This window comes from Ranitomeya variabilis, chromosome 6, assembly GCF_051348905.1.
Source record: "Ranitomeya variabilis isolate aRanVar5 chromosome 6, aRanVar5.hap1, whole genome shotgun sequence".
In the NCBI taxonomy this organism is placed as follows: Eukaryota; Metazoa; Chordata; class Amphibia; order Anura; family Dendrobatidae; genus Ranitomeya; species Ranitomeya variabilis.
Window position 1 is genome coordinate 502,846,767 of NC_135237.1, and position 14,762 is coordinate 502,861,528.

Consider the following 14,762-nt stretch of genomic DNA (forward strand, 5'->3'; position numbering starts at 1 on the left):
AAAACTGAAAAGTGGGGCGTGCAATATTATTCGGCCCTTTACTCTCAGTGCAGCAAACTCACTCCAGAAGTTCATTGTGGATCTCTGAATGATCCAATGTTGTCGTAAATGCCTAATGATGATAAATATAATCCACCTGTGTGTAATCGAGTCTCCGTATAAATGCAACTCCTCTGTGATAGTCTCAGGGTTCTGTTTGAAGCACAGAGAGCATCATGAAGACCAAGGAACACAACAGACAGGTCTGTGATACTGTTGTGGAGAAGATTAAAGCCAGATTTGGATACAAAATGATTTCCAAAACTTTAAACATCCCAAGGAGCACTGTGCAAGCAATCATATTGAAATGGAAGGAGTACCATACCACTGCAAATCTACCAAGACCCGGCCGTCCCTCTAAACTTTCATCTCAAACAAGGAGAAGACTGATCAGAGATGCAGCCAAGAGGCCCATGATCACTCTGGATGAACTGCAGAGATCTACAACTGAGGTGGGATAGTCTGTCCATAGGACAACAATCAGTCGTACACTGCACAAATCTGGCCTTTATGGAAGAGTGGCAAGAAGAAAGCCATTTCTCAAAGATATCCATAAAAAGTGTCCTTTAAAGTTTGAAACAAGCCACCTGGGAGACACACCAAACATGGAAGAAGGTTCTCTGGTCAGATGAAACCAAAATCGAACTTTTTGGCAACAATGCCAAACTATATGTTTGGCGTAAAGGCAACACAGCTCATCACCCTGAACACACCATCCCCACTGTCAAACATGGTGGTGGCAGCATCATGGTTTGGGCCTACTTTTATTCACCAGGGACAGGGAAGATGGTTAAAATTGATGTGAAGATGGATGGAGCCAAATACAGGACCATTCTTGAAGAAAACCTGTTGGAGTCTGCAAAAGACCTGAAACTGGGACGGACATTTGTCTTCCAACAAGACAATTATCCCAAACATAAAGCAAAATCTACAATGGAATGGTTCACAAATAAACGTATCCAGGTGTTAGAATGGCCAAGTCAAAGTCCACACCTGAATCCAATCGAGAATCTGTGGAAAGAGCTGAAAACTGCTGTTCACAAACGATCTCCATCAAACCTCACTGAGCTCGAGCTGTTTGCCAAGGAAGAATGGGCAAGAATTTCAGTCTCTTGATGTACATAACTGATAGAGACATACCCCAAGCGACTTGCAGCTGTAATCGCAGCAAAAGGTGGCGCAACAAAGTATTAAGTTAAAGGGGCCGAATAATATTGCACGCCCCACTTTTAAGTTTTTGAATTTCCACAAAAATTTAAAATAACCAATAAATTTCATTCAACTTCACCATTGTGTTCCACTTGTTGTTGAGTCTTCACCAAAAATGTACATTTGGTATCTCTGTTTGAAGCATGATATGTGGGAAAAGGTTGAAAGGTTCCACGGCGCCGAATACTTTCGCAAGGCACTGTAGCTTATCTATCTATCTCCTATCTATCTATTATCTATCGCAGCTATGTATGGAGCAGGTAGGCCTCTGTCCCACTAGAAATACTGTGTCGTAAATACATATTTCGGCTTATGGACCCTGGCTGCGTTTTATCCTTTGTCTACAATATGCAATAAACGAATCATTTCCATTATTAATGACTTCCAAAAAACATAAGCCTTGACGACTGGTGAGTAACGGGTTAAAGATGTAGTCACCGAAACAAGACTCCATTAAAGGCAAATCTCCCAGTGTTCAGCAGTTCATCACATCATGTCTCTAAGCGAAGCACAAAGTGACCACTGCAGCCAATATATGGATGAAAATGCTGAAATATGCAATAAACAGATTGAGAGGCAGCTCGTTCTAGCGAAGAGTATTAAAAAAAACAAAAAACTACAGATGGGTGTCAAAAATAGCCAAGTGTCAGATTCGCTGGAGTATTTCTCGCTTGGCACATGCTCACAGTCACAGCTGTGAATGGATTCTCTGTTTCCAAGTGCAAGCCTTGCTGGCATCCACTGCAAACATTGGAAAACACTAGTGCTCGCGTCTACTTTTAGAGGAAGGCAGTAAGAATTTAAGCCTGTTTAACAAGGAATGTGGTATAAATACCGATGACAGATTCAATTGGGATTATTTATACTAATATCGCTCTGTATTAAGGGGGGGATCTGCTTTATTTTTACCCAAAAAAAATGCTACTGTTTAATGTGACAAATCATGCCCGAGTCCAGAACATCCTACTATAAGAACAGGATTATTTTATTACGTTAAGGCAAGGCAAAATGTATTTGACCAAATGATTAAAAAAAAAATTCAAATGAGAAAAAATGAAAAAAAAAGATTAAGAAAAAACAAATTGAAATTAATTTCTAAATAAACAGAACATTCTGGTCTAGAATGGAAAATGACAATAATGCAGTTGTTATATTGAGGGACAGAAGCAAAATGGAGAATAAAACGCATGCTATTGGTAATAGGAATATATAATTAAACCTCCAAGCATAAAATCAATTGAGGTTTCTCCACCTTGTCCCTACTGCCGTCTTGCTATAACCACACATGCCAACCCAGTGCTGTGACCACAGATCAACCCTGACGAGAAGACATTCTTCAAACAACTGCCAATACCTTCACACGAATGTGGCCACAGCAAGCTGGCAGCCAGATAATGTTTCAAAACACCATCTGCGCCGTACACAGGCTGTGCAGCCGAAAAGCAGAGCGTCCTACCTAGAGAAGAGCGAGGAACGGAGCAAAAAAAAAATACAGCAGAGCTCAACACATTCTTCCAGGGCCTCGAGCTAAGAAAGTGTTACACAGCCCACCTTGTCCCCTGACACGCTCGCCCAGGCCATGCTCTTTCCATTGGCCCTCTCTCCAGCAAGAACCAGATGTGTTTGTACTGGCAAAGTATCTACATTTGGGGACTGGACCCCCATCCAAAATTAATATTTTCTTCTGCATATTTGAGTAAAATCATTCCCAGCCTCGCAGTTCTGTATATAGCGCTGTGCTTAAATAAGAAGTGCTGTAATGCTCCATTTATAGCCTCGCTCAAGTGGGAAAATGCCATATACAAGGAACAGTCATCAGTTCAATAGTTTATAGATAAAACCTAGTGTACATGCAATACACATATATGAACACATATAAAGCCTAGTGTATACACATAAACACTTCTATAAAATACACACATATAAAACCTAGTCTACATGCAATGCACATATATAAACACATAACATCTAGTGTATATGCAATACACATATATAAACACATATAAAGCCTAGTGTATACACAATACACCTAAACACCTATAAAATACACACAAATAAAACCTAGTGTATACACAATAAACATAAATAAACAAATAAAACATGGTGTATATGCAATATACGCAAATAAGCACATAAAATACACATATAAACACATAAAAGCTAATGTATATGCAATACACATATAAACACATAAAAAAACCTAGTGTATACACAATACACATAAACACTTCTATAAAATACACACTTAAAAACCTAGTGTATATGCAATATACATATAAAACGTAGTGTATATGCAATATACGCAAGTAAGCACATAAAATACACACATATATAAACACATATAAAACCTGGAGTATATGTTACACACATATATAAACATAAAACAACCTAGTGTATATGCAATATACACATATATAAACAGTTAAGCACAATATAAAACCTGATGTACATGAATCCACACATAAAACGCACACATATATAAACACATATAACCTGGTATATATACACAATACACACTTATATAAACACCTGTACTCTATATAATCTGTACATATATAAATACATATGGACTCATCTATGGAAACGTACATACGCTGTGTGTATGTGCATCTGCGTCTGTAGATAGAACTACAGTACATATATGTATATACGTGTACACCACTAATTCTAGAATGATCAGTCCCATTCTGCATTGTGTCTGCTGCGGCCAAGGCTGCACATAAGCATCTAAGGCTGAAGTGAAGGAGACATCCTGACTTACCAGGCATCCTGCATAGAGCCAGCCCTGGAAAGCAGCTCTCCCTTGTCTTCTCCCAGGTCTAGAGGCTCCAGCTCTGGACTGGATGGCTGGCCATGCAGGCTGCTGGCTGCAGGCGAGGATGATGCTAAACAGATGGAGAGCTGACACTCCGTATTGCACTTGGAGCAGAAATGTGAAGGATGACAGGAGCACATGTGGCCTTGAACCCAGCCCTGTCTCTTCAGGCAGAACAATGACAGGGATGTGTGTGCAAATTAGCACAAGCCCAGGTCTCCCGTGCTGACTCGTCTCACTCTATCTAGCGACTCTGGCAAGAGGACAGGACGATCCGCCGCTTACAATTCGCAGATCATTATCACCGCTTGCGCTCATTGATCCACATAGCGCCGTCATCTTCCGTAGGGTCGTACGTCAAAATACAAAACACGACACAACCGTTACGTACATAATAATTCAGTCCAATAATTATTTTTTTTTATCAATTAACCCCTTTCTTTATTCCCCCTGACTTAAACAGGGGTCACAAAACCAGTTCTCTGTCTTTACCCCCCACCACCCCAACTCCGTCGTACAATTATCCGTAAACATGCTCCTTGTCTGCCTCTGGAAAAAGAAAAACACAATAAACTGATTTTTTAATGATTTTTTTTTCTACCTTAATAGGCCAATTCATCCCACTGAACAAAAGTATCCGATGCCTCGTCTTTGTTAGCCCTTGAAGTATGTGTTAAAACACACTCGGAAGAGGGGCACAGCGGTCCTACCCCCCCTGGGAACTGCGGATTGATAGTCTCCAAACATTTACAGCTTGTGCTATTTTACCTTTTCCATGCTGATCCATAGGAGATGAAAACAAAGTATCTCCTGCAAAGCCTTTTCAAAGCTTAACAATCATGTCCTCCTGCTCGCGAAATTCGCACACCCTTAAATGTTTATCCTTCAAGTGAATAACGCGAAACCTCTCTGGGTTCAGTGCACTCTTCCCTAATAAGCTTTAATGGACACCATGATACATAAAGCTGCAGGCTTTTGTTAGGCTGCTTTATGGAAGGCTGGCTATTTTCCTCTCAGCAGTGGCTCTTTAGTCCTTTGTATAAGATCCTTACCTCATAGGAGAAACATACGCCTGACAAGCCTGTCTTATGTAGCGAGCTCAGGTTTCTACAGAAAAGCTGAGCCCCAGGAACATAACTGCTGCTTCAAACTCTCTCTTTGAACATAACCCTTCCTAAACCTCAGCAGTGTCTGTGCAGAACATCTTTTCAGCACATGAACCGTGCACGCCGCCTCTCTCGAAAGTACCTGTGCCAGTGTATGTTTCAGTCAAGGAGAGATGGAGCAATTATTAGATTCCAGATCTTCAGGAAGTCCCTTCCGCATCATTCCAGCAATGCTCAAGACGCACAAGCTGTTCCTTAACTCTTGCAGCCACCATCCATCTCCTGAATAGTCATTTCCACGCTGCAGTATCAGCCGATGTCAATTTCTACCCAATCCTTTCTATACAGTCAACTAATGAGATCTATGTGTTTAAACAGTGACAAAATGTCCCCTCCTCCATGACGGTCTTCCTCCTCCGTCTACCGAACAGAAACATCTCCTCTCTGGTGAGATAGACAGATTTCGGGCTCCCTTCATAGGCAATTTTGGCAGCACTTTTTTATTGCATTTGGCTTTTTTACAGTCTTTTTTTTCAACTGTGCCATGTTTGATTATAAATCACGTACATCTTTTAGGGGTTCTGCTCCAACCACTACGGAACGAAAAATGCCACCTTGAGATACATCAACACATGCGTTTTATACCCCTAAAAAGAATCATGGAGGTCTATGGGAGAATAATGGCACCAACTACCTACAAAAAGTCACATCTAGAGGATACCGCCTTTGATCAAAGAAAAGCCCCCAAAAAAACATAAGACAAGGGACAAAAAAAGTCAAGGGGAAAAAACACATACTGTACATCAGATTTCCATATTGAGCTACAGTATAAATTTGCTTCTAAAAAGGGCAGTATGTGTAGGCAAACTAAGAGTATGTGCACATATTAAGTATCTTTTGCATCATTTCTGCATTTTGTGGCAGAAAAACGACAGAAGTGCGCTTCTGCCATGTTTTTAACTTGCGTTTTTCCTGCAGATATTTCCACACTTATTAGTATGGGTCAAATCTTCATCAAATTGACATGTTGCGAATTAAATCTGCACCAAATCTGCAAGTCACAAATAAGCAACGTGTTCATGAGACTTCAGGATTCTCATTCACTTTTCTGGCATCAGAAAACCCTACAGGTCTTGTGACAAATCTGCACTGAAAAACAAAATGGGGCAAAAACGCAATGTGTGCACACAGCCTAAGATTAATCTTCTTACAATGTAGCAGCAGCAGCTGACATCAGTCACGCCTATGTAGATCAATGTTCCTGGAGCTCCTCATAACCGGATGTATACGACATTACGGTATATACTTGGGGGCATGCACCGGTCTAGAAACTGCAATCATCCTCTACTTAGCTCGATGTGGCTGATTGCAGATAACAATAGGACACAAACGAGATATCATTTTGCTCCTTTATCTCAAATAATATATCAAAACATCACGGTAAACTCTACCAATGTAAATTGTTAGCAAAAATTTAAAAAAGTGAAACATCGTAAGCACAATGTAAGACATTTGCATTTTTTTCCCCACAATTGATAATATTTAACCCATTGAAGACCACATCATGCTTTATTAAGGTGAACCCAAGATTGACACTGCCTTATAATTAAATGCACACAAAAGCAATATCAACCTGCCCACCGTACTCGTAAGGCGATCCCACCAACAGCGTAACCCTGTCCCTTCCAGGTTACGGTAGCACTGTCGACAGTGCATCTACCACACTTTTCCAACCATCTAAAGTGCAATGTCTCTAATAGAAAATCTGGATGAACAAAAAATTTGCAGAGACTTAAAATTCACCTCCCATCCACTGCGTGATTATGCATCCTTTCCTTGCGTAAAAAGGCTTTTAAAGTCGTTATCTGACTGGAGTAATTGCCACTTTAAATTGATCCACGTCAACAGAAGCAGGATCCCTGGGGATTGTCACCTTGAAGCTGGTTGCAGAGAAGGGTTTGACAGGATGCCTGAGCATCTGAGACTACTTCAGAGTTTTTTTCTCCTCCAGCAGCCAGCTGCAAGCTCCACTTTTTTTTTCCCCTCCTCATTATTTAATAGTTGCAGACTTCAACCTTTTTGGCAGTGCTCCCTGAATACATATTCCTTGTAACACAGCTACAATAACACTTTGCATCATTTAAGAAATGTATTTATAGGGCAAGGCGTTAAGAAGGTGCAGATCATAGCCAGGATGGATGGAGATAAAACACAAGACTGGGTCTTATGGAAGGTACCAAGAGACTTTTTCATATACATCTTAAAAGCATCCTAATGAACTCGTCTACTATGGCGTCTTCCCAAGCCAAGTGCTAAGCCGAGACACTGTAGAATGGACAGATCTGTAAAACTTACCAACATGGTCTAACGCACTATAAAAATGCATCTGAAGAGCAGGGGAGGACAGCAGTGACCTGGAGTCTACGAGGATCTGGTGTCTCTGCTCTGGTCCTGGCTATGTTCTCCTACTTATAAGCTGCTCTGTTGTGATCCATGGAGAATTCATGACTTCACACAGTGGGTATTAAGTGAGTGCATTGTAAAGAAGTTGACACCTGATTGATCCTAATTGAAAGCAATACACCCGACCAAATACACTCCTACCACATCTGCTCTTTCCTGCCACCAGCTATTCAGAGCAAGAGAATAGTCTCAGATATTCTAACCCACCAAATAAAGGCGCTCTTCTAAGCAGGGCTGCATTAACAGGGAAAAAAAGGGCCAGAAAGGGTTCAAATGGTAAGTTTTACTCCTTGTTGGCTTTAACAAAGCTGAATAAGGCTTTTTTTTTAGCCTTTCTATGTGCAAGACTTGATAAACTGAATGAAGAGGTGGCACTCAATGATTGTCCAAGAAGCATTGATGAATGGTCAATAGACCCTCATCTAAGGGTGGGCTTCATGAGTTATTGACAAACCAGCTAGGATGGGCGGACTTGCTAATGTCCACATTTTCTCCCATTTTAACCCTCAGACCAGTGGCTGCCAATTGAGACTTCCACATTAGAAAGTGATCTCACAAAAAGAAAAAAGTACAAGCCACCCCAGGGCTTTCAGATTCTAATTTGTCCAAGGTTTTCTGAAATGTTCCAGCTAGCTGGAGGCTACTAGTGTTTTCCTAAAGTATCCCACTGACAGGGAAAACCCACGTAATGGGAGAGCTGTATGGGTGGGTCAAAGGCTGTAGGGAAATCAATTAAACTCTATGCATGACATGAAATCTATTGACATATTAATAACATAAAAAAATATGGATCTTGCGACTCAGTAATAAAAAAACTAAAAACTTTACTATACCAAAACTAATACTGTATTATATCACATCACAAAGTGTTTGTTAGCCGATAGTGAAAAAACTAGCAAAATTGACAATAAACTATATAAGTGAGCTAGTAGTAAAAATGATAAGAACTGTCATATTAGACAGCAGTAAAAGCTAAAATTTAATCTGTTCTTTACTTAAACCTATAAACTATATAATATATTATGTTATCTAGTAGTATAAAAGATCAAAACTGTCCCTAAACTTAGAAGTTGTGTAAGTTAGTCAGTGGTTCAAAAAGGTAACAACTATCCTATGACTGAACTAATAAACTATAAAAGTTATCCAAAAGTAACTAAGATGAGAATATGTACTATTCCTAAACTAATATAATACATCAATCAGTTGGAAAACAAAAAGGCCAAACTATCCAATACCGAAACTAATAAACTAAAATATAATACTGTGCTACCTAGTAATACAATACAAACGATCAAAAGTGACCGAAGATCTAAAAATCTAAACTATATAAAAAGATAAAAACTATCCTATCCCTAATGTTATAAACTAAATAATACAATGTTAGCCAATTTTTTGTAAAAAAAAGATTAACAAAAGTCCTAAACCTAAACTAAACTAATAAACTATATACTATCATTATGTTTAGAAATTAAAAAGGTAAAAACTATCCTATGCCTAAAGTATAGTATAATATTGTATTAGCCAGTAGTTATAAAGTTAAAAATTGTCCTCTACATAAACTAACTAAGTTTACAATTATATTAGCTGGTAGTTAAAAAAAAAGGTAAAACTTATCCTATACTTAAACTAACAACTAAACTAAGTTAAAGAATAAAAAGGTAAAAAAAATGTCCAATACGGAAGTTGTTAAACTATGTAGTTTGTAATGATAAAAAAAGATAAAACAGTCCTGTATAGTGTTGAGCATTCCGATACTGCAAGTATCGGGTATCGGCCGATACTTGCTGTATCGGAATTTCCGATACCGAGATCCGATACTTTTGTGGTATCGGGTATCGGGTATCGCAACAACATTAATGTAATAATGTGTAAAAAAGAGAATTAAAATAAAAAATATCGCTATACTCACCTGTCCGACGCAGCCGGGACCTCAGCGAGGGAACCGGCAGCGTTGTTTGTTTAAATTTCGCGCTTTTACTTGGTTACGTGAAGTCCCGGCTTGTGATTGGTCAGGGCGGCCATGTTGCCGGGACGCGGACCAATCACAGCAAGCCGTGACGAAATTACGTCACGGCTTGCTGTGATTGGTCCGCGTCCCGGCAACATGGCCGCCATTAACCAATCACAAGCCGTGACGTCACGGGAGGCTGGACATGCGCGTATTTTGAAAAGCGCGCGTGTCCAGCCTCCAGTGACGTCCCGGCAACATGGCCGCCATTAACCAATCACAAGCCGGGACGTCACGGGAGGCTGGACATGCGCGTATTTTGAAAAGCGCGCGTGTCCAGCCTCCAGTGACGTCCCGGCAACATGGCCGCCATTAACCAATCACAAGCCGGGACGTCACGGGAGGCTGGACATGCGCGTATTTTGAAAAGCGCGCGTGTCCAGCCTCCAGTGACGTCCCGGCAACATGGCCGCCATTAACCAATCACAAGCCGGGACGTCACGGGAGGCTGGACATGCACGTATTTTGAAAAGCGCGCGTGTCCAGCCTCCAGTGACGTCCCGGCAACATGGCCGCCATTAACCAATCACAAGCCGGGACGTCACTGGAGGCTGGACACGCGCGCTTTTTAAAATACGCGCGTGTCCAGCCTCCCGTGACGTCACGGCTTGTGATTGGTTAATGGCGGCCATGTTGCCGGGACGCGGACCAATCACAGCAAGCCGTGACGTAATTTCGTCACGGCTTGCTGTGATTGGTCCGCGTCCCGGCAACATGGCGCCGTGACCAATCATAAGCCGGGACGTCACTGGAGGCTGGACACGCGCGCTTTTCAAAATACGCGCATGTCCAGCCTCCCGTGACGTCACGGCTTGTGATTGGTTAATGGCGGCCATGTTGCCGGGACGCGGACCAATCACAGCAAGCCGTGACGTAATTTCGTCACGGCTTGCTGTGATTGGTCCGCGTCCCGGCAACATGGCCGCCCTGACCAATCACAAGCCGGGACCTCACGTAACCAAGTAAAAGCGCGAATTTTAAACAAACAACGCTGCCGGTTCCCTCGCTGAGGTCCCGGCTGCGTCGGACAGGTGAGTATAGCAATATTTTTTATTTTAATTCTTTCTTTTACACATTAATATGGTTCCCAGGGCCTGAAGGAGAGTTTCCTCTCCTTCAGACCCTGGGAACCATCAGGAATACCGTCCGATACTTGAGTCCCATTGACTTGTATTGGTATCGGGTATCGGTATCGGATTGGATCCGATACTTTGCCGGTATCGGCCGATACTTTCCGATACCGATACTTTCAAGTATCGGACGGTATCGCTCAACACTAGTCCTGTACCCAAACTGATAAACTATAGTAATATAATACCGTAATGTAGTAGTAATCTGCTGACTACAGCCACAAAATTGTGACAAGGTTATATCTCCCACCTCTCTATAACTAATGTACATATATATTAGTTAAGGAACACAAAGCAAATATTTGAGCTGAATAATGCCGCCATCTATATACACACAGCGAGGAATGGACTACCAGCAAATATACCCAGGCTCCAATCTTGCTATTTTAGTAGTGTATAAATGATTCTATCAGTTAAGTAAACAGGTGGCTTTGCATAGAAAACTGATGAATTGCAAACAGTCTATGAAATAAAGTAGGATTGTCTACTCTCTCCTCTCCGTGGCGGTATTAAGTGAACAGACTGTGCTGCACACTGACTGGTGTGTGCACTGTGTGATTCTTCCAGGCTAAATAGATGGCGGTATTTAAATTCGACTAAATTCATTGCACAAGCTCTCTTAACATTTTATTGAAAAGCCTTTGTTTTAATGTCAGCCACTCTGGGTTGTGACTGATGGCGAGTTAGTTTTGTTAAAATGCGAGGGTGATTGCATATGCTTCAGTGAATCTTCCCTCCTCTTATCATCAGGGACAAAAACCTGCAGCTTTGCTATATGCAGACTGCCATCTGGACAGCCTGCTCTGAGTACCCACCCCACACAACACTGCGGGCACCATTACAAGGCTCCGGAGCTGTGTCGAGCTATTCATGACTTACCAATTTCACATTTTCTGCTTGTACGCTTGCCACAATAAATGCTAATCAGAAAAGCCATGAATGACTTATTATCACTACAACTAGAAGCAAGGCCTCCACATCTCATTCCTATAATTAGTAGCTCTGACATGGCAGAGCGGTGGCACTGGCTAATCCTATGTGAATTGTTCCATAGACATTGGAATTGGGTCATCTAGATCACAACCATTGGGTGTGAAAAAACAGCAAAAGAAAAAAATACTCCACAATCTGGAGGAGAAAGATCGAGTCATCATCTCATCGTCACTCAAATCTGACCATTGGAGAGGAAGGTGAAGCACTTAGGCTACGTTCACATTTGCGTTGTGCGCCGCAGCGTCGGCGCCGCAGCGCACAACGCAAACAAAAACGCGGCAAAACGCACGCTAAAACGCTGCGTTTTGCGCCGCATGCGTCGTTTTTGCCCGCAAGTTGGACGCAAAAAAAATGCAACTTGAAGCGTTTCTTGCGTCCAACGCTTGCGGCCATGCGGCGCAAAACGCAGCACAACGCATGTCCATGCGCCCCCATGTTAAGTATAGGGGCGCATGACGCATGCGGCGCCGCTGCGGCGCCCGACGCTGCGGCGCTGACCGCAAATGTGAACGTAGCCTTAGTCATCGTCACTTAGCTCTGACCATTGGAGGAGATGAAGCATTGAGTCATCCTCACTTAGCTCTGAACATTGGAGAGGAAGATGAAGCATTGAGTCATCGTCACTCGGCTTTGACCATTGGAGAAGGTGATGCGTTGAGTCATCGTCACTCAACTCAGACCATTGGACAAGAAGGTTAAGCATTGAGTCATCGTCACTTAGCTCTGAACATTGGAGGTCAAGGTGAAGCATTGATTCATTGTCGCTCAGCTCTAACAATTGAAGGAGAAGTTGAAGCATTGAGTCATCATCACTTAGCTCAGACCAATAGAGAAGAAGGTGAAGCATCGAGTCCTCATCACTCAGCTCTGGTCATTGGAGAAGGAGAAGCATCGAGTCATCGTCACTTAGCTCTGACCATTGGAGAAGAGGTAATCTGCATATGTTTTTTCCCAGGGCTCATTGCCACACCTACTACCTACATCAGTTGATGGTCTCCACAAGTAGAAAAATTAGCCGTCTAGACCTACATCAAAGGGCTCTCATCAAAGCCAACCATGCCCCTGCTAATTTGCATATGTTTTTCCTCCAGGAAATATCTTCTCCAAAAGGAGAAAAATTCCTTCTCTGGACCTATATGAAAAAGCCTGTCATCCAGTCAACCCTACTCTTTTCTGATTATAAGCAAGAACCCTGTATGTAGATGGGGGAGGTCTTTTTTTGGATGGGGACTCTCTTTTGGCTTACATCCTCAGTCAAGACTTCTTAAAAGGAATCTGTCAGTAAGATCAACCCTCATCAACTCTCTATATGGGGATGTAGGTCATAGGAAGCTGAATAACATGATACCTTGATATCTGAAATCTGATGTCTTATCCCAGAGAAATCCACATTTTTCTAAATATGTAAATGGGCTGTTAAGCTGTTAAGATCTATTGGTGGAACATAGATCTACCTAAGAACCTGTCTCCAGAGGTTATTTTAGATGAAAGGGGGTGTTACCATTGTGAGACATGTAATGATTGACAGTCTGCTCTCCAGATTTACATGTCTCACACTGGTAACATTCCCAGGGAGATCTATGTCCGGCCCATAGATCTTAACAGCTCATTTACATATTAAGAAAAATGTGGATTTCTCTGGAATAAGACATCGATTGCAGATATCAAAGTATCATGTTATTCAACTTTCTATGACCTGCGTACCTATATAGGAGGTTTAGGAAGGCTGGTCCTACTGACAGAGTCCTTTTAAAGGTTTGAACATAGATTGATAGACTAGCTACCACTATTGGTGGCATTAAAAATACAACTTTTTTTCTCCTAAGGCCTCATCCAGACGTCCGTTTTGAGACGTGTGCTTCATGTCTAGAACACATTAAAATCTATGCTGCTATTTACGTGTCCATTTTTTTTTCCGCAGTGCGGATGAAAAGTCCCAGTACAAGTTTATGGGTCCATGAAAATCACAGACAACTCACGGGTGACATCAGTGTACAATCCAGTAATTAACAATACACTGAAAAGAGACATTTTATCATTTATTTATACCTGAAAATCCAAGATAAAACGCTGACCGTAAAAACTGATGAAGCACCGATGAAACTTGGATCCATGACACTTCTGCCATTCTCTACATTAGAAGCACTGACGTCTGAATGAGGCCTGATGAAGACATCATTTTTCATTTTTTTTACAGGTGCCAATTCTTAGTCTCCACATGGAGGAACATTCCCTTTCGCTGAGACCAATGTAATGTTGAGTAATATGAAATAAGACCGCTGGTCACAGTCAGTTTCCTTCACCAGGGGCAAAAATTCTCCATCCAAACATCCAGGGCACATACCCTCCTGTCCCCATCCACGACCCCATGGGTTTAAAAAAATTAATGTAAAAACTATATAAATAATGTAAAAAAAAATGCAGGAAAAAGCTGCACGACCATAGAGCTGATCTCACTACGGAGTCAGTGAAGCCACCTGAAGACGTGGAACAGAATAACGTGACACTTTCCCCAACCGGGTCTGGAGAGGACTTTCTATTTCGCTGCTTGCATTGTGTGGAGATAAAAGCCATGAGGAGGGAGGTGGGGGACGTAATCGAGTCTTCAGATTTGGCTGCTTTGAAGTTAAACTCTTATTTTCCCGTGCACAACTTGTTTCCCATGATCTGCGTTAGATTCACCATATTCTAATGTGTTACTTTTGATGAGACAGACTAGAAAAAAACCGACTCCATAAAATCATCCGTCTGCTTGATACATTTTTTGCTAATATAATGCTTATATTATTGTTGGAATAACCAAAATGACATCCGTCCTGCAAGGTTCAGAGAAGAGGATAGCCATTTTTCACGTCCGCCGGTCACATCATATGCAAACCTATGATTTTAATTGGAATGTGAGGAATGTAAAGAATTGGAAGAAGTGATGCAATTACTGCCAAGATCCACTAGGTGGCGCTAATGAGCAGTGATAAGAATCAGCGGCAGACCCAGCCAAA

The 14,762-nt window shown here is 41.7% G+C and overlaps 1 protein-coding gene across 11 annotated transcripts in view; it reads right to left on the reverse strand.

Moving 5' to 3' along the window:
- Window positions 1–14,762, reverse strand: part of RUNX1T1 (RUNX1 partner transcriptional co-repressor 1) — a 168,950-nt gene that overhangs the window by 108,187 nt on the left and 46,001 nt on the right. For 2 of the 11 annotated variants that reach the window (XM_077270841.1, XM_077270836.1), the window contains exon 1: window positions 5,116–5,519. The exons of 2 other annotated variants lie outside the window; for them this stretch is intronic. Coding sequence is in view for 4 of the 9 variants with exons in the window: in XM_077270832.1 (XP_077126947.1) it covers window positions 4,832–4,850 (19 nt within the window). In the remaining 5 variants the exon portion in view is untranslated. Of the gene's footprint in view, window positions 1–4,009; window positions 4,319–4,664; window positions 4,686–4,831; window positions 5,652–6,972; window positions 7,096–14,762 lie in introns of those variants that run through there. 7 more of the 11 variants (XM_077270839.1, XM_077270833.1, XM_077270834.1 and 4 more) reach the window with 6 other exon arrangements.